The sequence below is a fragment of the Aquarana catesbeiana genome, linkage group LG02 (genome assembly GCF_042186555.1).
Source record: "Aquarana catesbeiana isolate 2022-GZ linkage group LG02, ASM4218655v1, whole genome shotgun sequence".
NCBI lineage: Eukaryota > Metazoa > Chordata > Amphibia > Anura > Ranidae > Aquarana > Aquarana catesbeiana.
The window spans coordinates 673,715,550-673,740,148 of NC_133325.1; the positions used below are offsets into that span (position 1 = coordinate 673,715,550).

At 41.4% G+C, this 24,599-nt stretch overlaps 1 protein-coding gene across 4 annotated transcripts in view; it reads right to left on the minus strand.

Moving 5' to 3' along the window:
- The window catches only part of METTL16 (methyltransferase 16, RNA N6-adenosine), a 193,340-nt gene that overhangs the window by 122,515 nt on the left and 46,226 nt on the right, over positions 1 to 24,599 (minus strand). For all 4 annotated transcript variants that reach the window (XM_073616698.1, XM_073616702.1, XM_073616699.1 and 1 more), the window contains exon 4: positions 16,169 to 16,309. In XM_073616698.1, the coding sequence (XP_073472799.1) occupies positions 16,169 to 16,309 (141 nt within the window). The remainder of the gene's footprint in view (positions 1 to 16,168; positions 16,310 to 24,599) is intronic.

Below are 24,599 nucleotides of genomic sequence, written 5' to 3' on the forward strand. Positions count from 1 at the left end.
ATGAATTTATGTGTGTAATTTATGTCCCTAGAACACCTGACGGTTCTTTCCTGCATGTTGGGCCTCTGTATATGGCTAGGCTGTGAAAAAGTCTCACACATGTAGTATAGCCATACTCAGGAGGAGTAGCAGAATGTGTTTTGGAGTGTATTTGCAAGTATGCATATGCTGTGTGATAGAAATAACCTTTTAATATGACAATTTTGTAAAAAAAAATAATATATAGATAGATATCTTAAATTTGCAAAGAATTGTGGGAAAAAAATTACAACTTATAAAAACTCACCATGCAACTTACTAAATACCCTGAAATGTCTTCTTTCCAAAAAGGGGTCATTTGGTGGGTATTTGTACTTTCCTGGCTTGTTAGTGTCTCAAGAAAGGGGATAGGCCCTCAGTACATCAGGTGTGATCAATTTTCAGTGATTGGCACCATAGCTTGTAGACTCTATAACTTTCCCAAAGACTAAATAATATACACTGGTTTAGGTTATTTTTACCAAAGATACGTAGCAGTATACCTTTTAGCCAAAATTTAAGAAAAAAAAATACTAATTTGTAAAATTTTATGACAGAAACAAAGAAAAAGGCGTTTTTTCACAAAATGTTTCATTTTTATTTATAGCACAAAAAATAAAAAACCCAATAGTGATTAAATACCCCTAAAATTATTTCATATGGGAACAGTGTTGCACGACTGAGTAATTTTCATTCAAAGTGTGAGAGTGCTGAAAGCTGAAAATTGGCCTGGCCAAGAAGGGGGTGAAAGTGCTCAGTAGGCAAGTGGTTTAATAGGAACACAAGTCTTTTCAGAGCGTTGTCATCCTGATTTCAATGCTAAGCTGCTCACTGTTTTTTTAATCTGGCATGAAGAGGCACAGCCCTACCTTTACCAAGATGGCCACTTTCACACAGAGGCACAGTGCAGAACAAGACATGGGTAGTCAAGTAATGGGGAAAGCTCAGCTGCAATAAAACCAAATGTAAAAATGGTTGTAAAATCACAACCATTTTCTGTCTTAACCAAACTCTTTATTTCTGTCATACATTATTACTTTATGCTGAAGATCAATGTAAAATAATGGCAGCAAAAATGTGCTTGCTTTATCACAAAAATAAAATGAGCAATCTAACGTGAGTACCGGAGACTGGCACCGCATACCAGCGATTATCATTGTACGGATCTCTGGGTGTAGACTGGCGGGGTCAGGAAGTGATGTGAGCACCGCTGTCCCCTACTGCCTCACAGAAGATATTCAATTAGACGAAACGTAGGTCAGGCAAGGCAAGGAATAGCGGTGACATCTTAGCACTCGTGGTGGGCGTTTGACTAATGTTTTTCCAATATGCCTGTGAAATCAATCTTTGCTGTAAGTAGGTCTGATATTAAGCTCTTGTGCTTTTAAATGAACGCTGAGCAATGAGTTTGTTTCCTCTCTTTTCTGGCTTGATCGGGTCTGAGGTTCTAGTAAAGCCTCGTACACACTATCCGACTGTTGGCAGGGGAATGTGTGATGACAGACTGTTGGCCTAAAATCCAACCGTTAGTACGCTCCTTCAGACAATTGTTGTTCAACTTTCGGCCAACAAATGTTGGATGGCAGGCTAGTAAATTTTCGTTGAACAACGGTCTGTTGTCAGATTTTCGTATGGTCTGTATACAGATTTTCTTATGGTCTGTATACAAGTCACACAAAAGTCCAAAGTACAAACACGCATGCTCGGAATCAATGCTCACCAAACATGGCATTAGCAGAAGGTGCACAAGAGCTGAAATCCCACCTAGTACGTCACTATGTTTGTGTTTGTTGGCCGACAATTGTGTGCCGTTGGTATGCAAGACAAGATCCAGGCACGCGCCCTTTTGACAAAAGTCTGACGCTTTGTTGGCCAACAATCCGATCGTGTGTACGAGGCTTAAGACCATTATATGCATCACTGGAGTCTCTAAACAGGTTGAACAGTAAGGGGTAATTACACACTGAGGCGCATACAGGCCTTGAAAGGTGTTAATATCTGGTAAGAACATATATATTTGTCTTATCTATTCCTTGGGGAGCACGAGGTGTCGCACCTGTTGTTCATTGGAAGGACACTATTTTTCTTCCTATATTTTCTTCACAAGAAGACTTTCACTAGTCTTTGGATATTCACCTTACAACATTAAATGAAATTTTTTTTATTATTGTGGTGTATTTTGCATTGTTTATTTACCCTCTGATAATAATTGAGGAAGCATTTTATCATATTTTTGACAGCGCAACACTTTTTTTTATATTATCACAAAAATAACCTTATGGTTATTTCGTAGTGCATTAAGGTGGTAGAAAACACCGCTTGCTCACTTGTACCTACAGTTGAGCTTACCTGTAAGTAGATGGAATATCTCCTAAACGTGCACAGTTTAGGGGACATTCCCTGTTTATGCAGCCAGTGATGCCACTGGCGCATGTGCTCTGAAGGGACAGCATATTCACTCCCTCCCTTTAGAGCTCCGTGCTGCACCCGTGACTCCCATGCACATGCATGGGAATGACGTCATCAATGCTCGGCAATTCAAACAGCCAAAGCGCCGGGTGAAGATGGAAGCCCTGTCAGCGGTGACAGCGTGCTGCTGGAGGGCTTCGTATCAAGGAAAGTCTTTCATAATGTGCTACTATGCCTTGCAAGGGGAATATATATTTTTTTCCCATCAAGACTTTACTGCCACTTTAAGAACAAGTACGTTAAGATCCAGAGACATTAAAAAGAGGAAAGAATTGCAGAATAGTGAATTAAAATTTACAAACACATTATAAAAAAAATAAAAGTATTACAAATACATTTACAACTAATAAAACAAATCAAATACATCTTAAAAACATTAGAATTCCACAAAGCTAAATAAATGTAACCATTTTACACCACTGCAAACAAATGTGAAGAGACTTTGCAAATATAATCAGCCTTTTTCAAACAGGTTGCTTAGGCACCCTGGGGTGCCTTCTGGGTTCCTCAGGGGTGCCTTGACAAAGTGCCTAAAAATTGCTCCAAATTGCCCAAAAATGGTCTACAAGCCAGTGGGTCGACCAGCCTGCCATTTTGATACAGGACTTCATACCTTTTCATTTTATAGCATTACAGCCTTGGGCACCCTGTGGGGCAGTCGCTGGCATCTTAACAACCAATATTGTGATTGGTTGAGAAGCAAGACATCAAGTGCCTGCACAACATCCTTACTTGCCCCTTCCCTGTCCAAATCGGTGGCAATTGCAGGGAATGGCAGCGTCCGAATCGGTGCGATGCCACACCGATTCCCAAAAGTAGTTTCTGTACTACTTTTGGCGATTTGGGGGTGCGATTTCCATTGACATCTGTGCAGAAACCCGCACAGATATCGCTGAAATCGCTACCCAAGTCAGTACTGATGCGGGAATGAAATCATTGTGAACCTAGGCTAAAACAAATGGTTTAGTTTATTACATTTTAGAATGGGGTGCCTCGAGATTATGTAGAGTTTTAAAGGGTGCCTTGACTGAAAAAAAGGTTCAAAAACACTGAATTAAATGTACCCAAAATTACAATTTTCATTCATGAATATATTATAAGGAGAGAAATCGCTAAATAGTAATAGATGTAAAGCTGCCAAACTGATGAGAATGACCCATATCCCTATATTGTAATCCTCAACTTTCCTGTATGACTTGGTCTCAGTATAAGCATTGCAATTTGCTAATATAATGCAATACTGGAGAGCTTGGACAATTTGTTATTCATGAAATCATGCATTCCAGAATATACTAATGAGGGTGCACTTTGTTCAGCAACTTTCCAAGATCATTAAAAATATACAACTGGCACATCTTCTACAGATTTTGAGAATTGTTAGGTTCAACTCTAGGCAAAATATTTTTCTTATTTTTGGACAGGCTTGGGAGGAGTAACTAATGTTGTCTAAAGTATATTGTCAATGATGTAGTCGCTAAATGTACAGTGGATATAAAAAGTCTACACACCTCTGTTAAAAGGTCAGGTTTCTGTTATGTAGAAAAATGAGACAAGATAAATCATTTGAGAACTTTTTCCACCTTTAATGTGACCTATAAACTGTAATACTCAATTAAACAACAAACTGAAATATTTTGGGTGGAGGGAAGTAAAAATAAAAAAATAAATGAATATGGTTGCATAAGTATGCATACCCTTAAACTAAAATTTTGTTGAAGCACCTTTTGATTTTATTACAGCACTCAGTCTTTTTGGGTATGAGTCTACCAGCATGGCACATCTTTACTTGGCAATATTTGCCCACTCTTCTTTGTAAAAACACTGCAAATCTGTCAGATTGCGAGGACATCTTCTGTGCACAGCTCTCTTCAGATCACCCCACAGAGTTTCAACTAGATTCAGATCTGGGCTCTGGCTGGGCCATTCCAAAACTTTAATCTTCTTCTGCTGAAGCCATTCCTTTTTTTGATTTGAATGTATGCTTTGGGTCGCTGTCATGCTGAAAGATAAAATTCTTCTTCATGTTCAGCTTTCTAGCAGAAGCCCTGAAGGTTTTGTGCTAATATTGACTGGTATTTGCAACGGTTCATAATTCCCGCTAGCTTGACTAAGGCCCCTGTTTCAGCTGAAGAAAAACAGTCCAAAAGCATAATGCTGCCACCACCATGCTTCACTGTGGGTATGGTGTTCTTTTGGTGATGTGCAGTGTTGTTTTTGCACCAAACATATCTACATATCTTTTGGAATTATGACCAGAAAGTTCAACCTTGGTTTCATCAGACCACAACACATTTTCCCACATGCTTTTGGGAGACTTCAGATGTATTTTTGCAAAATTTCACCGGGCTTGGATGTTTTTCTTCGTAAGAAAAGGCTTCTGTCTTGTCACTCTACCCCATAGCCCAGACATATGAAGAGAATACGGGAGATTGTTGTCACATGTACCACACAGCCAGTACTTGCCAGATATTCCTGCAGCTCCTTTAATGTTGAGTTGTACAGTTTATAGGTCACAATAAAAGGTGAAAAAAGTTCTGAAATGATTTAGCTTTGTGTCATTTTTTACATCACAGAAACCTGACATGTTAACAGGGGTGTGTAGACTTTTTATATCCTTTGTATGATTACATTGTATGATTAGGGCTCAACAAACCCCAGGGCGACAAGCAGTTTCGCTCTGGCGCCTGGGCTGCCAACCGAATACTCCCCACACCCCGTGTGCCCCCCCCCCACTATGTTTCCCAGGCTGCGCTTGCCCATCTGTGGACCCGGGACGGTATGCCGCCGGGTAGAGGAGAGGGAGGAGAGCGGAAGCACGTCTGCTCTCCTCGCCTTCTAGTTGTTGACCTAGAAGTGACATGTGACATCACTTCTGGGTCCCCGTTAAAGGCCAGGAAAGAATGTAATGTAGTGCGATGTGCACTGCATTACATTATAATCAGTGGAGCACAGGGGGGACCGTTCATTAAACGATCAAGGGGTTAATATGGCGCACAATGGAGGTGGCCGAGTACATATAACTAAAAATGTTGGGGGGAAGGGGGTGGGTTGGGGGTTCCTGAGAGGGGGAACTTGGTGGTGGTAGTTAATGTTTCACAACAAGTTCAGGTATTAGTCCATGTAAAGATAAAATGATGCTGAATAAATGGAAGGCAGCCAGTCTATAAAAGCTAGAAGAAGCTCTGGAACAATAAAAAAGAAAGAAGGACGGCGCCCTCTAAGTGCAGCATGTATGTTAAAAATATTTATTAAAATAGATAAAAACACTCACATTTGAGTTGCTAAAAACCAGCATGTAAAGTAGTTTCATTCGCGTGCTCTCGGGGGATGTGGGTGTCACGGGCCAGTGGGGGGGTTCCTGGGATGTAAGTCCTGTGACCTGGGTCCTGGTAGCTGTTCCGGTGGTGCTGAGGGTCCTCAGAGCCTCCGGGCGGCCAGGATGTCGGTCATGGATCCTCCGTGGAGCGCCGTGCTGACCTGCGTCTTCACTTCCGGGAGCGGGGTGAGGCGGGCGGTGCTTCGCGTTCGGAGCATGCTTGCTCCTTCATCAGGCTATGCTGGTGGCCATATTCAGTGTGGGAATTTATACCATAGGCAATGGGAAGGGTGGAGAGGTAATTGAGAGGAGGGCGGGACTATGTATAATGATTGGGCGCGTAGGTAACCATGGAGATAGGGTGTACACAATGTGGAAGGGGAGTGAAGGGAGACGGGGAGTGGGCAGGGCGGGGAGTGAGGAAAATAAATATATAAATATAAAAATAAAAATAGGAATAAAGATAAAAATAAAAATGGTATGTGTTATACACTAGGGCTATGTGGATAGGGGTAATGGCTGGTAGACAGGTATACGCTCACACTAGTGTACGGGTATACCCATACACGTGTTCCACGTAGACTGTAAGTTAATGGGGTAGTGACTAGATGATGGATAAAACAATAAATGAGACAACAGGTAGGACAATGGATGAAACAATCCGTGGTGAATTGAGATGAGATGATGTGATGAGGCAGGGATATGGTTGGGGTCACAGCAAAATGTTAATTTCAATGCCTTCATTGAGGTCTCCTGGCGATAAAGTGTCCAGTGTGTATATCCAGTAGTTTTCTCTTTCAAACAACCTTTTGTAGCGTTCAGCGGTAGGGAGGTTGAGTGGAATAGACTCAATAACCCACATGCGTAGCCCTGAAGATGTTTGTCCATGATGTTCTTTAAAATGTCTCGGTACACTATGCTTGTCAATGCCCTTCTCTACAAGGTTACGATGCTCACCAAACCTTTTGCGGAGCGGGCGTATAGTGCGGCCTACGTATAGTAGGCCACAGGGGCATGTGAGGCAATAGACCACATAATCTGAACCACAATTGAAGAAGTCAGGGATGACATATAGTTTACCCTTACGATGGAAGTCTTTTTGCCTATGTGTAACATGGGCGCATGTGAGGCAGAGGGGCTTCCTACATTGATACATGCCTTTGATGTTAACCGCTTCAATACCGGGCCAATTCTGACACTTTGCTCCTACATGTAAAAATCATCATTTTTTTGCTAGAAAATTACATAGAACCCCCAAACATTATATATGTTTTTTTAGCAAAGACCCTAGAGAATACAATGGCGCTTGTTGCAACTTTTTATCTAACACAGTATTTGCGCAGGAATTTTTCGAATGCGTTTTTTTGGGGAAAAAAACTGTTTTGTGTTTAAAAAAAAAACAGAACTGTAAAGTTAGCCCAATGTTTTTGCATTTTGTGAAAGATGAAGTTACGCGGAGTAAATAGATACCTAACATGTCACGCTTCAAAATTGCACACGCTCGTGGAATGGCGCCAATGTTCGGTACTTAAAAATCCCCATAGGCGACGCTTTAAATTTTTTTACTAGTTACATGTTTTGAGTTACAGAGGAGGTCTAGGGCCAAAATTATTGCTCTCGCTCCAACGTTCGCGGCGATACCTCACATGTATGGTTTGAACACCGTTTTCATATGTGGGTGGGACTTACGTATGCGTTTGCTTCTGCGTGCGAGCACACGGGGACAGCGGCGCTTTAAAAAAAAAATTTTTATTTTTTATTGTTAATTATATTTTATTTTTTTTATTTTGATACTTTTTTGAAAAAAAAAAAAAAATTGATCACTTTTATTCCTATTACAAGGAATGTAAACATCCCTTGTAATAGCAATATAACATGTCAGGTGCTCTTAATAGTGATATATGGGGTCAATAAGACCCCACATCTCACCACTAGACTGGGAAGCCTGAAATAAAAGAAAAAATAAAATGATCGCCGCTTCCCAGCCGAAGCGGCGCCGTTTTTTTGAATGGAGAGGCCGGGCGTGACGTCATAACATCGCGCCCGGCCTCCGACGATCATAGAGACTCCGGGGACCATCTGGTCCGCCGGAAATCTCTATGATCTACATCCGGCGCCGGCGGATCTACTCTCCGCCTCACCGATCGTAACGGTGAGTCGGAGCAAGCACCGGAGGGCGGCGGGGGGGGCGTCCCCTCTCGCCTCCCATAGGAACGATCAAGCGGCGGAACGGCCGCTATGATCGTTCCTATGGTGTAGAGATTCGCCGGCTGAAACCGGCAATATCTGAATGATGTCTGTAACTACAGGCATCATTCAGATATACCTGCTCAAAGCCCAGGACGTTATATGACGTCCGTGGGCTTGAAGTGGTTAAAGAAGGTTAACGGGGCACTGGCGGTGGGGCGTGCTGTTTTCACTTTGCTTGGTGCTATTTGGGCCTTTATATTCTTAGCCCGTCTGTAGGTGACCAGTGGTTTATCACTTATGGTGGGTTTTAGATGCGGATCCTCACGCAGAATGGACCAATGTTTGGTGAAGATCTTTTCCATTTGCTTAAATCTGTTGTGGTATTGTGTCACAAATCTGACGGGTTGGGTAGTGTCGTCTGTACTGGTTTGTCTCTTGTCCTTCCCGTTTTCACTGAGATAGTATTGGAAGGCATCTTCTATGATGTGGTCTGGGTAACCCTTGTCTTTGAATTTGGCTTTGAGTAGTAGGCCGTGTGCTTCATAGTCCTGTAGGAGCGTGCAATTATGTTTTAGGCGACAGAACTGGCTTTTTGGGATGTTTTTAACCCATCGTAGGTGATGGCAACTGTTGAAGTGTAGGTAAGAATTCCCTGAGGTGGATTTTGTATAATTCTGGGCACAGATGGTGTTTTCATAGTGGAAGAGTTCCAGATCCAAAAAGGCCAGTTTGTTATTGTCTGTGACTGATGTAAATGATAGACCCATGGAGTTGCTGTTGCAGTGTTGGACGAAGGGTAGGATGGAGGTTTCCGGACCATCCCAGATAATGACCACGTCATCTATGTAGTGCCCGTAACAGACTATGTGGGGCGCATATGGGTTATTGTTATGTATATATTGTAGCTCCCAGTAACCCAAGGTAAGGTTCGCGTAGCTGGGGGCAAAATTGGCCCCCATGGCAGTTCCTTGTGTTTGAATGTAGAAGTCTCCGTGGGATTCAAAATAATTGTGGGTTAGGCAGAATTCTAATATTTCCAGTAAGAATTGGTTCTGACGTGGGTTGAGTGATGGATCATTGTTGAGGTAGTGTCGTACAGCTTGTAAACCAATGTTATGGGGAATGGACGTGTATAGTGAGACCACATCTAGCGAGAGCCAGAGGTATGTGGGTTCCCAGGAGTAGTATCGTAGCATGTTCAGAAGGTGGATGCTGTCTTTAATGTAGGAAGGTAGGTTCTGTACTATACCTTGTAGAAAATGATCAATGTAGATAGAGAAGTAGCTGGTTACGCTTTCCATGGCCGCCACTATTGGTCTACCAGGAGGGTGTGTGGGGTCTTTGTGCACCTTCGGAAGGTGGTAAAAATAGGGCCTTTTGTAAAAGTCGTGTTTAAGAAATGAGGCTTCGGATGCAGTAATTATACCATCTGCTTGTGCTCAATCTATTAGGTTGTGAGCTTCAATAGAGAATTTGGGTAAGGGATCTCCAGGAAAGTTTTTTGTATGTGGATGTGTCAGATAGGAGTCTGGTTGTTTCCAGCATGTAGTCTGCACGGTTCTGGACTACGATACCACCTCCTTTATCTGCGGGCTTAATAACCAGTTGCCTGTTGTTGGTGAGTGATTTAAGAGCCGTGCGTTCTGCTGGGGTTAAGTTAGATGGTGGATTGGAACGTGAGTTGGACATTTGACACATTCGTAGTATATCAGCATATACAACCCGATAGAAGGTCTGGACGTAAGGTCCTTTGGCAAATGTGGGATAAAAGATAGATTTCAGTTTGAAATTAGTGTGTAAGATGGGTGGACAGGTAGGTGGATGTTGAGTTAGAGATTCGATCTGGTCGTCAATGTAGAGATCTTCCAACTGGTCTAGGGCTATGAGTTCTGCTGGTCCTAGGGTGGAGGAGTCTTCTGTAGTAGTACTGCATTCAGCGTGGTCATTAGTAGTATATGGAGTAGTGTTTGGGGTAATGTTTGGGGTACCATTACCTTTCTTAGTGTCTTGAATGTTGAAATATCGTTTGATGGTAATATTTCTAATGAACCTATTGAGATCCAAGAAGAGAGTGAAAGGGTTGGGAGATGCTGTGGGAGCGAAGGTGAGCCCGCGTGCTAGTAGAGATTTTTCAGGCATGGATAAGGTGTGATCAGAGAGGTTGAAGATTTTTACAGTCTGCGCAATTTCTCCCTCCTTTTTGTGTCTGTGTCCCCCCTCTCCTGCCTCGTCTGTGAGCTTTCTTTTTGGGCAGGGTTGGGGGGTGATCACTAAAAAAGAGGGGGTAGGGGTGGGAGATATATGTTTATTGGTCAGACTGTAAATGGGGGGTGATCAGATGGCGTGGATACTGGGGTGGTCCGTGGTGGGCCCAGGTGCATGAGTGATCTTGGGCTGTGCGGTGTGTAGATTCCCAATACCAAAATCCAGAGTGGATGACTGGGGGTCCTCATAAGTACTGTGATCTGATATGGCACTGCCGGTCTGTGTTTCTTTGAGGGTAACCGGTATGGAAGGGATTGAGGTAAGGATGCCAGTGTGGGGCTTCTTCTTTATACTCTTGGAAGTTTTGGGTGTACTGGAGGAAGAAACTAGCACGGGGGGTGGTGGATGATGATGGTCCTCTTTTGGTGTGGGTGTGGGCTGTGGACGTCTGGAAGGTGCCGGTGGCCTATGTGGTTTATAAGGCTTGGTGGAGGGGCCTTGAAAGGATAAGAGGGCCGTGGTGGGCCTTGGTATGCATTCCATCAGGGGGACCAGGGTGTGGTTCTCTTGCCTGATGGGGTGTGGAGATTGGGGTGGTTGTTAACTTTGGGGGGTGTGTATTGCGTCTGGGTTTTTTCCAACAGTGGATCCTGTTGGAGTTGTAATCGTCAAAGTCTCTGCGTATCTTCTGTAATTTACATTTGATGAGGCAATCCTCTTGGTACTTAGTGTTAAGTTTCAGTTTTTTGTACCATGAGGTGGGTAAGGGTGTAATGTACGATCTTAGTTCATCTATAAGATTAGTTAATTTTGGACGATAATGAGTTGACTAGGGTATCCCTTTGCTTGATGATGATTTCCATCCATTTTTGAGTGCAGAATTCGGATATGGTGGACCATTCAGCGGCTAAATCTGCGCCCAGAAATGAGCAAGTCTTTTGGTTTCTGAGACCTCTGGGAGAAATTTTGTAGTTCAAATACAGTTCCAAGAAGAACTTATCCCACCATTGTTGGTTAATGTTGTTGATGGTGTTCTCTATTTTGCGAAACTTCGCACATATGTGTCTGTATTCCAGACGGGGGGATTTACTGATGGGAGGAAGTATCCATCTGGGAAGTGTGCGTATAAGTCATCTAATATGGTGTACTTGACGGATTCTATTTTTTGTATAATTTCCATGGTTACTATACAGCATAGGCTGAAGTATTAGGTATCTAAACTGGGGGGGGGGGGGGGGGGGAGTAAATCACATGAACATAATGGGGCTGAAGATGAATGTACAATAATAATAATTGGCATAGATCCAGAGGCTGCGCATATATGTAAACTTCTTAAGAGGAAATAAATAAATGATCAAGGGGTTAATATGGCGCACAATGGAGGTAGTCGAGTACATATAACTAAAAATGGTGGGGGGAAGGGGGTGGGTTGGGGGTTCCTGAGAGGGGGAACTTGGTGGTGGTAGTTAATGTTTCACAACAAGTTCAGGTATTAGTCCATGTAAGGATAAAATGATGCTGAATAAATGGAGGGCAGCCAGTCTATAAAAGCTCTGGAACAATAAAAAAGAAAGAAGGATGGCGCCCTCTAAGACAAGGGTTATCCAGACCACATCATAGAAGATGCCTTCCAATACTATCTCAGTGAAAACGCGAAGGACAAGAGACAAACCAGTACAGACGACACTACCCAACCCGTCAGATTTGTGACACAATACCACAACAGATTTAAGCAAATGGAAAAGATCTTCACCAAACATTGGTCCATTCTGCGTGAGGATCCGCATCTAAAACCCACCATAAGTGATAAACCACTGGTCACCTACAGACGCGCTAAGAATATAAAGGCCCAAATAGCACCAAGCAAAGTGAAAACAGCACGCCCCACCGCCAGTGCCCTGTTAACCTTCTTTAACATCAAAGGCATATACCAATGTAGGAAGCCCCTCTGCCTCACATGCGCCCATGCTACACATAGGCAAAAAGACTTCCATCATAAGGGTAAACTATATGTCATGCCTGACTTCTTCAATTGTGGTTCAGATTATGTGGTCTGTAGGCCGCACTATACGCCCACTCCGCAAAAGGTTTGGTGAGCATCGTAACCTTGTAGAGAAGGGCATTGACAAGCATAGTGTACCGAGACATTTTAAAGAACATCATGGACAAACATCTTCAGGGCTACGCGTGTGGGTTATTGAGTCTATTCCACCCACCTTCCCTACCGCTGAACGCTACAAAAGGTTGTGTGAAAGAGAAAACTACTGGATATACACACTGGACACTTTATCGTCAGGAGGCCTCAATGAAGGCATTGAAATTAACATTTTGCTGTGACCCCAACCATATCCCTGCCTCATCACATCATCTCATCTCAATTCACCACGTATTGTTTCATCCATTGTCCTACCTGTTGTCTCATTTATTGTTTTATCCATCATCTAGTCACTACCCCATTAACTTACAGTCTACGTGGAACACGTGTATGGGTATACCCGTACACTAGTGTGAGCGTATACCTGTCTCCCACCCATTACCCCTATCCACATAGCCCTAGTGTATAACACATACCATTTTTATTTTTATCTTTATTCCTATTTTTATATTTATTTTTATTTTTAAAAAAAATTATTTTTAATTTCTTTATTTTTATTTATTTGTACTTGTATTTTTATTTTTGTTATTTTTATATACATATATATATTTATCTTTATTTTTATTTATATTTCTATATATCTTTATTATTTTTACTTTTATTTATTTCCCAGTATTTCCCATAACATTCCTCTCATTCCCAAATACCGATCTGGAAACACACTCCCCCCCTCCTTTTGTCCCAATCTTACGCGTCATTTAAATGTGTATATATGTGTATGTGAAGGGATCCTTTATATATGGTTCTTTGTGTTTACACACGTATATACATTGTACATTTTTTATTCCTTTTCCATCATTGCGTCATTTCTTCTCATATATACCACCAATCTTTCCCTATAATTATATACCTATTTAATTATATACCATTTTCTGCATTTTTGTATTCCCTTCCCATATATGTTTACGTGTGTATATATATATATATATATATATATATATATATATATATATATATATATATATATATATATATATATATATGTGTGTGTAGATATGTATATGTATGTATATATATATATATATATATATATATATATATATATATATATATATATATATATATATACATACATATATATATATTTTATTCCCGTCCACTATGATCAATACAACATTCCTCTTCATATAGATCGCCTTCTCCTTACCCCACGATCCATATACACACATATATGTTCTTACCACAACATACTCATTTGCATATCTCCTTTTTTCCCCCCTCCTCACTCCCCGTCTCCCTTCACTCCCCTTCCACATTGTGTACACCCTATCTCCATGGTTACCTACGCGCCCAATCATTATACATAGTCCCGCCCTCCTCTCAATTACCTCTCCACCCTTCCCATTGCCTATGGTATAAATTCCCACACTGAATATGGCCACCAGCATAGCCTGATGAAGGAGCACGCATGCTCCGAACGCGAAGCACCGCCCACCTCACCCCGCTCCCGGAAGTGAAGACGCAGGTCAGCACGGCGCTCCACGGAGGATCCATGACCGACATCCTGGCCGCCCGGAGGCTCTGAGGACCCTCGGCACCACCGGAACAGCTATCAGGACCCAGGTCACAGGACTCACATCCCAGGAACCCACCCACTGGCCCGTGACACCCACATCCCCTGAGAGCACGCGGATGAAACTACTTTACATGCTGGTTTTTAGCAACTCAAACGTGAGTGTTTTTATCTATTGTAATAAATATTTTTAACATATATGCTGCACTTAGAGGGCGCCGTCCTTCTTTCTTTTTTATGGGACCGTTCATTAAAGAGAACCTGTCACCAAGAAAAAAAAATCATCACATAGGGGACTTTTTGTCCCCTGTAATGGAAAAAGAAAAGTAAAAAAAAAAAAAAAAGTATATTGTTTTTAATTGTAAAAAATGTAAGTTATACCTAAGCACATAAAATCCCCCCTCCCCCCAAAAAAATTGAGGTCCCCCCACTTACGCACATACAAACGTTTAGGCATGTGGCGGGGCACCTGCGCCTAAAATGTCTATGGAAAATATAGGGTACTGATATGATTAACCACTTCAAGACCAGGCCTATTTCTGACGTTTGTTGTTTTTGAATTAAAAATCTGTATTTTTTGCTAGAAAATTACTTAGAACCCCTAAACATTACATATACATATATATATATTTTTTTTAGCAGAGACCCTAGAGAATAAAATGGCGGTTGATGCAATATTTTATGTCACATTGTATAATGTGAAAGATGATGTTACGCCAAGTAAATAGACACCTAACATGTCACGCTTTAAAAATGCGCACACTCGTGGAATGGCAACAAGCTATGGTACTTAAAAATCTCCATAGGCGACACTTTAAAAATTTACGGTTACTTGTTTAGAGTTACAGAGGAGATCTTGCACTATGCTCTTGCTATAACGATCATGGCGATACCTCACGTGTGATTTAAACACTGTTTACATATGCGGGCCTGACTTACGTATGCGTTTTCTCTGGCGCACAAGCACAGAGGGATGGGGCTCTTCAAATAAAAAAATAATTCTTATTCTTATTTCTTATTTATTTAATTTTTTTATTTTTACACTGTCCCTTTAAAAAATAAAAATTCTGATCACTGTTATTGCTGTCACTAGGTATGTAAACATGCCTTGTGACAGTAATAGGCAGTGACAGGTACTCTTTATGGAGGGATCTGGTGTCTAATAGACCCCAAACCCCTCCTCTGCACTTGAAACTATTCAAAACGCCAAAATCTGCGTTTTTAAATACCGTTTGCTGCAGAGTAAAGTGGAAGTGACGTCGGTACATTGCTTCTGGGGTTCTACATTGGATACCCGATCAAAGCTTAGAATACAGCTTTGTTTGCAGCGGATGTTATGGCTGGTGGCTCGGGTCTCCCGGTGGGACAGAAGATCCGGGAGGAGCAGCGGCGGGAGGGGGGAGCAAGAACAACCAAGCAGTTGCTTGGCCGCATCGTTAGCTATTACAAGAAAGCCGACCATCGGCTCTAAAAAACAGTACCGGGGTGATGCCTGCAGCTGGCATCACCCCGGTACAACCACTTCAACAAAATGATGTAAAAGTACAAGATTTTGCAGAAAGTGTTTAAGGTTTGACATGTTGGGTATCTATTTACTCCGTGCAACCTCGGCTTTTATATTTTACCAAAAAATTGGGTAATTTATTGCGTTTTTGTGCCCCCTGAAATTAATTTTAAAGTTTTTTTGCGGTAATATCGTGTGACATAAAAAAAATTGGAAATAACACTATTTTATTCTCTAGGTGTCTGCTTTCTGAATATATAATGTTTGGGGATTTTGTGTAATCTTCAGGGCTAAAATTAAAAAAAAATTTTTAAACGTGTGCAAAAAAATGCAAAAATGGCTCTGGCCGTGAAATGGTTAAACATGTTACATCTTCCAACTGTAAGATTTGTTAGTAAAAAAAAAAAAATTGACTTCTAACTTTTTTAGCTGACTCCTAGATTCAAAGCAAATTTGTCAAACCCCGTCTTAAGGAATTCCTGGTTGCAATTTTCCCATAATTTAAAGCTAAACCCAAGGCAAACCGTTAAATACATAGATGAAATGCAAATCAGGGTGTAGTTTTACCTGGCAAAGGCCTTATTTTTCTTTCTATTCAGCTCCGAGATAGCTTTAGATTCCTTTTGTTCAAACAAATCATTTGGCATGTTGGGCAATTAAACAGTATTATAGTCAATGTAATAAAATAAATAAAACTACTGTTTACAGATTAAGCTGCGTGTTACAATACTGCACTACCCCCCAGTGTAAAGGAAGAGCACAGACCTCAAACACATTAATAGTGTAAATGATAAATACCTTTAATCAGATCAGCCAAGTTATTCTGCTCAACGTTTTTCTTTGCATAATTGAAGCAGATGTCATCCACTTCAGTTGCGAGGAAATACCAGCCGTTTAGCGTGGCCCCCAGCAATGGATAGATGCAGGATGCTCCAGTACCTGTAAACAACAGAAGTCCTAAGAAATAAAGCCAGTATAACATAACAAGGGAAAGCATTGCTTTTTTTTTTTTTTTTTGTTACAGGTTTTAGATTTAGATGCGATTAGCCTCCAGTCAAATTATTTATTTTAACCTGTCAGGTTTTTACTACTGTTTGTGTCCCAGACAGTTAGGGAGATTTCCTGTCACTTCCTGACCTGGTGACCACACAAAGAAACTCTCCAACAGGAAAAAAAAAACAATGAAAAACCGAGAAGTTCTATCCAATTCCTATTATTTAATATTAGAGAGAAACCACCAGACAGGAAGTCAGAGCTGCACGATTAATTGTTAAAAAAAAATAAATAAATAAAATAAAAATCGCAATCTCAAATCAACCCACTTCATAATCTTAATCCGGCATTTCCACGATTCAGTGCAGGAAGAAGATGAAAATTGTAGCACTATACTCCCAGCGTCGGGACGTGAGATCCCAAAAGGGGGCCGAAGCCTAGGACACTCTGCCTCTCACTCACTCACTGCCTACCACTACAGACAACAGCAGCCTCTCACCTCCTTACTTCGACCTAGAAGGTCAACAAGCACTTTCCCACATCATGGGGGTAAGATGTCATGGGGGTATTATTGATAGTGAGATTGAGAGTGTCAAAGCCCTAGATAGGGGTATGATTGTTGCAGAGACACAAAACCAGAGGAACGTGAATGGTGAATATTGTATGATTTTAGATTACAGCATCCAATATAAAAAAATTGAGAAGATTGTGACCAAGCATTGGGCAATATTAAAAAATTACAAAGTGCTTAGCCCATTACTCCCTGCACATCCACAGTTTATTTATAGAAAAGCATCCTCCCTTCATGATCGTTTGGCCCCAGGAGACATTGATCCCCCCAAAAATCCTGATAATAAGCGGTTTGCTTTCTTGTCAGGATTCTACGCATGTGGGAGGTGTGCAGCTTGTAAAAGCTCAAAAAGTGAACATTAAAAAACACCACTCAAGGCGTTGTGTATATGCATATGTAGATGAGTGTGAGTGCGTGTTGCAATACATTGGGAGGACTTTGAGAGCTTTACATGTGTGGATAGGAGAACATATTAACAATATTAAGAAGGGTCTTAAAACTCTCAGTGTGTTCAAACATTTTAGGGTTTGTCACCACAGAGATCTTAGAGGCCTGAAGTTTTGGGGCACTGAGAAAGTCTCAAGGCACTGGAGAGGTGGTAATTTTGTATGACATTTAAGCCGCAGTGGTCCTTTTAGATATATGAAACCAAATTTTTGACCCCTGCTGGTTTGAATTGTTTTATTTCTGATATAGATGGATGTTTTTATATTTTTATGATATAAGTATTATTTTGTGAAAGGACGGCCGCGGTGTGACGTACACGTTTTTTATACAGGTTTTTTTATATACATTTTCTTAGTTTTTTTACTTCATAGTTCTGCTGATGGTATTACTGTAGTATATTGGTGGGTGGAGTAACCCGTTATAGTAGAGCTGTATACTGGAGGGTAGAGTGCCCCATTATATTATCATGGGCTTGTTCCACTATATCCACAATGTAGAGTGGGTATGATGATGAATTAGTAAGTACTCTTCCGCAGCAACCCAATTCTTCCAGAGAGATGCACTTTATTGACTTCCAACACAGAACAAAGTCCAAAGTCCACAGATGACAAATAATCCGACAGAGTAGATATAATTCAGAGACCCATGTTCCTAGGCCTGTGTGTTCCCAGCCATACACAGACAAGCCTAACAAACTATAGACTGAATGCCGTGTTATATTCCCTAGATATTGAATGGCTGAGCAATTTGATTGGCCGTCTCCATTCAGGTCTTTTATATACTTTAGTCTTTCAGATAGACAACTCCCAGCCGTGAACAGCTGCAGTCATAAACCACCCCAATTTGCACTCCCGCATATCAACATCAACAAGTCCCCTTAGATATGTGTAATTAGATTAGATTAACAGATACCACCTGAACACCCTTTGACATGTTCAAATAGACTTGCATAAGATTAACACATCAAAGGGTCTTCAGCTGTCCCCTTGCTATGTTAAAATTCAGTTGACTAATCAACCAGTCAATTGAATTCTGGCCTGGTCAATATTGACTGTATGTGTACATACATATAATATAATGTCCCACATAAATCGGTGAACATATTACAACATATACAACACACATTACAGCAGTACTAATGTGAGATAGATTAGCCCGTATTTGCATTTCTAGGCATTACCATTTATCTATGCAAATATGAAAGTCTGTTTTTACTTTTAATGTGGCGGACCATAGTTTACAATCCCGCTCGCAGCTACGCCACCCATTCAGGGAGACAGATTAGTTGGCTTCAGGTTGCTATGGAGTTTGTCATTTAAGAGCGGGTCATCTATGTGGCTCCGATCCCGCTGACCAAGTCCTGCCTACGGACATAACAAGAACGGGGGGAGGAGCTACATGCGACGTCACTCGCGGCCATCTTTATGGTTCATTCATCTGTCTACGGAAACACCTATACACATGCACTTGGTTTAAGTGCTTTATTTGTTGGTGGACTTATAAATAAATAAAGTTTATATGGAGAGCACTAGATTCTTCTGTTTTTAAGCTCTGTGCAACCAATTACCTTCAGAAGTCACACAATTAGTGAAATTATGTCCACCTGTGTGCAAACTAAGTGTCATATGATCTGTCATTACATATACACACCTTTTTGAAAGGCCCCAGAGGCTGCAACGCCTAAGCAAGAGGCACCACTAACCAAACACTGCCACGAAGACCAAGGAACTCTCCAAGCAAGTAAGGGACAATGTTGTTGAGAAGTACAAGTCAGGGTTAGGTTATAAAATATCCAAATCTTTGATGATCCCTAGGAACACCATCAAATCTATCATAACCAAATGGAAAGAACATGTCACAACAGCAAACACGCCAAGAGACGGCCGCACACCAAAACTCACGGACCGGGCAAGGAAGGCATTAATCAGAGAGGCAGCACAGAGACCTAAGGTAACCCTGGAGGAGCTGCAGAGTTCCACAGCAGAGACTGGAGTATCTGCACATAGGACGGCAAAAAGCCGTATGCTCCATAAGGTTGGGCTTTATGGCAGAGTGGCCAGAAGAAAGCCATTACTTTCAGCAAAAAACAAAATGACACGTTTTGAGTTTGCGAAAAGGCACGTGGGAGACTCCCAAAATGTATAGAGGAAGGTGCTCTGGTCTGATGAGACTAAAATTTTACTTTTTGGCCATCAAAGAAAACGCTATGTCTGGCGCAAACCCAACACATCACATCACCCAAAGAACACCATCCCCACAGTGAAACATGGTGGTGGCAGCATCATGCTGTGGGAATGTTTTTCAGCATTTGGGACTGGGAAGCTGGTCAGAGTTGAGGGAAAGATGGATGGTACTAAATACAGGGATATTCTTGAGCAAAACCTGTACCACTCTGTGTGTGATTTGAGGCTAGGACGGAGGTTCACCTTCCAGCAGGACAATGACCCCAAACACACTGCTAAAGCAACACTTGAGTGGTTTAAGGGGAAACATGTAAATATGTTGGAATGGTCTAGTCAAAGCCCAGACCCCAATCCAATAGAAAATCTGTGGTCAGACTTAAAGATTGCTGTTCACAAGCACAAACCATCCAACTTGAAGGAACTGGAGCAGTTTTTCAAGGAGGAATGGGCAAAAATCCCAGTGGTAAGATGTGGCAAGCTCATAGAGACTTATCCAAAGTGACTTGGAGCTGTGATAGCCGCAAAAGGTGGCTCTACAAAGTATTGACTTTAGGGGGGTGAATAGTTATGCACATTGACTTTTTCTGTTATTTTGTCCTATTTGTTGTTTGCATCACAATAAAAAAATAAAAAAATAAAAAAAAACATCTTTAAAGTCGTGGGCATGTTCTGTAAATTAAATGATGCAAATCCTCAAACAATCCATGTTAATTCCAGGTTGTGAGGCAACAAAACACGAAAAATGCCAAGGGGGTGAATACTTTTGCAAGGCACTGTATGTTTTTTATCTTATTGGAGCTTTAGGTAATTTCATTACAACTTTTTTTCAACAGGAAAAAATAGTTTTGTCTTGGATAATAAGTAAAGAATTAAATGTATTAGATCTGGGAAAATTAAATGATGTTCCCACAATTAGTGATAAAAATCAATGAACAGCAAGGATACTAAAATATGAACCATATATGCATGGGAATCAAAGTCAGCTATGGGCATGTCCTTGGAAAACAGAAGAGATCTCATTAGCTAATACAGCTTTATATGATTAACCTAGCTGCCTGATAGAAGGTAACAGTATTGCTCCATCTATATACTAAGTATTTAAATCAGAAGTCTTTTTTTGCCAAAGACAATAAACAAATGGTTAGTCCATCTAATTTTCGACGCAGAACTTATAGACATAATTGCACATTTTACGGTTTCTTAAAGCTACCCCGTCGCCACAGGGTCACTTATAAAGACAGTCAACCCTGTAAAAGATAATCATCTATACTTACCTTTCCAATAGACTGTGTTTTGCAATACTGCTGCTTCACTGCTCACTTGCTATTGAAGGTGCACCACACTTCCAGGTTGGGAATATCCTCCCACCTACAGAATGTACAAGTCAGGGGGAGGAACCAATGCATGTGACATAGATATATGGTATATAGGGGTTTACTTAAGGTTAAGCTCACACTTCTGCGGTTGTGGGTCTGTGTGTAAATCACGCCTTTTTCCTCACCAAAAAACACACTAAAATTATTTCTTAAAGCGGAGTTCCATCAAAAAGTGGAACATCCACTTTAAGGACTCATGACCCCCTGACATGTCACATTTGGCATGTCATTTTTTGGGGGGGCGGGTACCTAGTTTTGACAAGTACCTACTTCCGCTCATGGTGCTGCAGCGCCAAGCAGAAGTTCTCCTCTCTCCCTCCCTCCAATCTTCTGGGACACTTCACAGTTCCCAGAAGACTGTCTGGCCATTCAGAATGTCCAGCGCGACTCGCGCATGCGCACCCGGCTGCGCAGCCGCAAGCTATCACAGCCAGGTGCCCACACTTGCAATGCTGCCGCCGCGGAGAGGAGAGAAGCGAGGCTTCGGGCGGCTGCATCGCTGGACCGTGGGACAGGTGAGAGTCTGTTTATTATGTCTATTAAAAGTCATCAGCTACACTTTTTGTAGCTGCTGACTTAATAAACACAGAAATGGGTGGAACTCCACTTTAAAGTAGAAGTATAGAAAATTCTTTTTTTTTTTTATTATTTTGGGATAGAGTAAGGGAGAGTTATAAACCCTGTCAGATTTTTTTTCACCATTCCATTGTGGAGATTTCCCTTCACTCCTGTCCAATGCCTAAATAGGAAGTGAAAGGAAAGCCCTGCAAATGAAAGTATAAGTTCACATTTACAGAAAATCTGGACCCTCTTCCAATTGCACCCGGTCCCGCGATCCCCCTACACCGACAGATCATATTGCCACTGTACCGGTCCCCACGGCATTCTCTCCTCTTCGCCTGCGGTGACAGGATGGGCTACAAGGGTTCTAATTGGTCAGTGCCGCCCATGTGACGGCGCCGACCAATTAGAATGCTCCTAAACGTACCTCCTGACGAGGTATATTTTGAAAATGAAGCTGCAGGGGATTTCTAAGCCCCGGACCGGTGAGGCGGCGACCCGATGTCTCCTAGTGGGTCAGCGGGACTGATTTTCTTTTACTTTCACTTTTAATGATAATTGTAAACAGTACAAATAGAGAGAGGGTGAATTCTCCTTAAGTGCCGGTTCACACCAGCGCAACACTCAAGCCGACATCCCTGCGTGACTTAATTGCGGCTTGCATACAACATCGCAGTCAATGCAATTCGTGATGAAGTCGCCCCAAAGTAGTGCAGAAACCTTTTTCTAAGTCGGAGCAACTGGAGTCGCGGTGACTAGAATTGCCATTAATGGGGTGTGACTTGACAAACATGACAAGTCACGGCGGTGTGAACTGGCCCAAACAGAGGCACAGACAGCAATCAAAACTAACAGATGTTCTAATCCCTCTGCACTCTATCCAAAAATGTTTTGCCTTTAGTTATACTTTAATGGTACCCCCATGAACTGGAAAACACAGCACTTTTTCCCATGCTGGGAACCACATAGCACTATGCAGTTTCCATGCATTTTCAACAGGTACAGCAGTCCATTCAAATGAATAGGCTGCTGTGCCCACAAAAGCGCAGGCTGCAGGGAAACCGCAATGGTGTGAACCTTGTCTTACAGGACTTGCTTTCTGTGTGGGCCAGTTCACACCAAATCACGGAGCGTGTAAGGCACATTCAGCATTAGTGAGGGAAACCAGCATGGAACATGCTGCCTTGACCGGTTTGAAGACACAGATTGTTTAATTTGCTTAGAAGCCTCAGTAGATAGGAGGGGTCAATTTATTGTAGTATTCGGAAATAAAGCATGTTAGTTCTAGTGTGTTTTAGGACTTGTTAAGGCTGTGATTTGTTAGTGAAAGAATAGCAGCTCACTGATCAGGTTCTCTTTGTGCTCTATCCTCCAATGAACAAGCTGCATTTGATTGTCACGGATTCCCAGCACTGTGCAATGTGATAAAGACTAATTGGCTTACGGTGCTGCTCCTCCTTCTCCCAGTCTGAGTTCTGATGTACAGGGGATTACGGGGAGCTAGAAAACAGGCAGATTGCAGTACTACTTAATAATGCATTTAAGGATTTTTAATGAGCACATAACTGGATTAAATGGAGGTCTTTTATATCAGTCTACATGTATACCTTAAGACCCCTAAAAAAGATGTGCCTTCTAGAATCTCCTTGTGTTTAAAAGGATCTTGAAATGTTAAAGCCCAGATAAAAAATATCAATCTTAGCCATCAGTCTCAGCTGTACATATCTTTGCACAGTGTAGGATATTTACCAGTAGCCTCTAATATGTGACTAGACAATTGAGGAACTCTAAGTTACAATGAGCCAATCTAGTAAACAACAGAAAAGGTAAAAAGTATCAAGCCAAACCTAAGGTACACCACTTATAAGCAATAACTCCCCTTTTCTGCTTTTTATTCTCTTGCTGGGACACGAACCACTACGTAGGTCATGCCCAGCATTGCTGTCAACTAAAAAAATAAATAAATAAATAAGCACATTGGAAGAAATGAGCACAGTCTGGAACATGTAAAAACAATTCCAGCCAAGACCATTCACAGATCCACCATTAATAGTTCTCACATTACCCTAAATTGAATCTGCAGCAATTATCAATGCAAACTACTTGCTGAACATGTAAGACATCTGAATGAAGAAAAAAAAAAAAAATCCTATTCAGTCCACAACAATAATAGCAGCTGGTGTGTGAATGGAGGGTGCACACTACTGTTTGCACGGACAACCAATTAAAACTCTGTTTATTGCAGGAAGGGCATTTACCTGTTTGCCATGCATAACAAAAATTCAATTGTCACTTTACTTGGATTTAATTTGGCCAATAATGCAAAGTATTTCAGAGTACAATTACACACAAGAGTCTGATGGAAAGACTAGGCCAAACTGCCCATATATTGCAGAGTAGTAAAAATTACTATGGATTAATCACGCTAAACACTTCCCTTGGATAAGATGCCTGTGGTGGAGGATATCCTGCTTGACTAGTCATCCGCTACACCACTAATCAGATTGACTACATTAAAACTTAATCAGTGTGACTGGCACACATCTTATAACCCCATGTCATGCCAAGAGCTATGGTTCATCGAATAATACGCAAAACTTCTATCAACTACACATAGTCTAGTAAGCACTAATGAAAAACAAATAAATTATGAAAAAATAATTTAAAAAAATTATAAATAAATAATGTCACCGGCTTGAAGCAGGGGCCCCGTTGGGTATAGTGACTAGCTGTCAGCCCAAGAGCACATATTAGCCTTTGCATCAGACAAAAATGGTCTTTGTTGCTGCTATGCCATTGAAAATATTCTGATGGCTCCTTTCTAGGTTTGTTAGGGGAAGACCTTCTAAATTTGGCTGGTGATATCAGATCATATGGTTGGGGGATGATCAGCAGGAGCTTCAGAGCCTGAAGTCAGTTGTAGGGGTCACTTCAAACGCGTTAAGGCCCTGTTCACACTGGCATAACAGTTTGAGGTGCATTTTTAACTCTCCTCAAAGCCATGGTAAAGCAGTCTGCAATTAATACTATGGACAGCACACAGTTCTGTTCACATTATTAAAACATGAAGAGTTTGCATTGTGTCACATCGCGTTGCT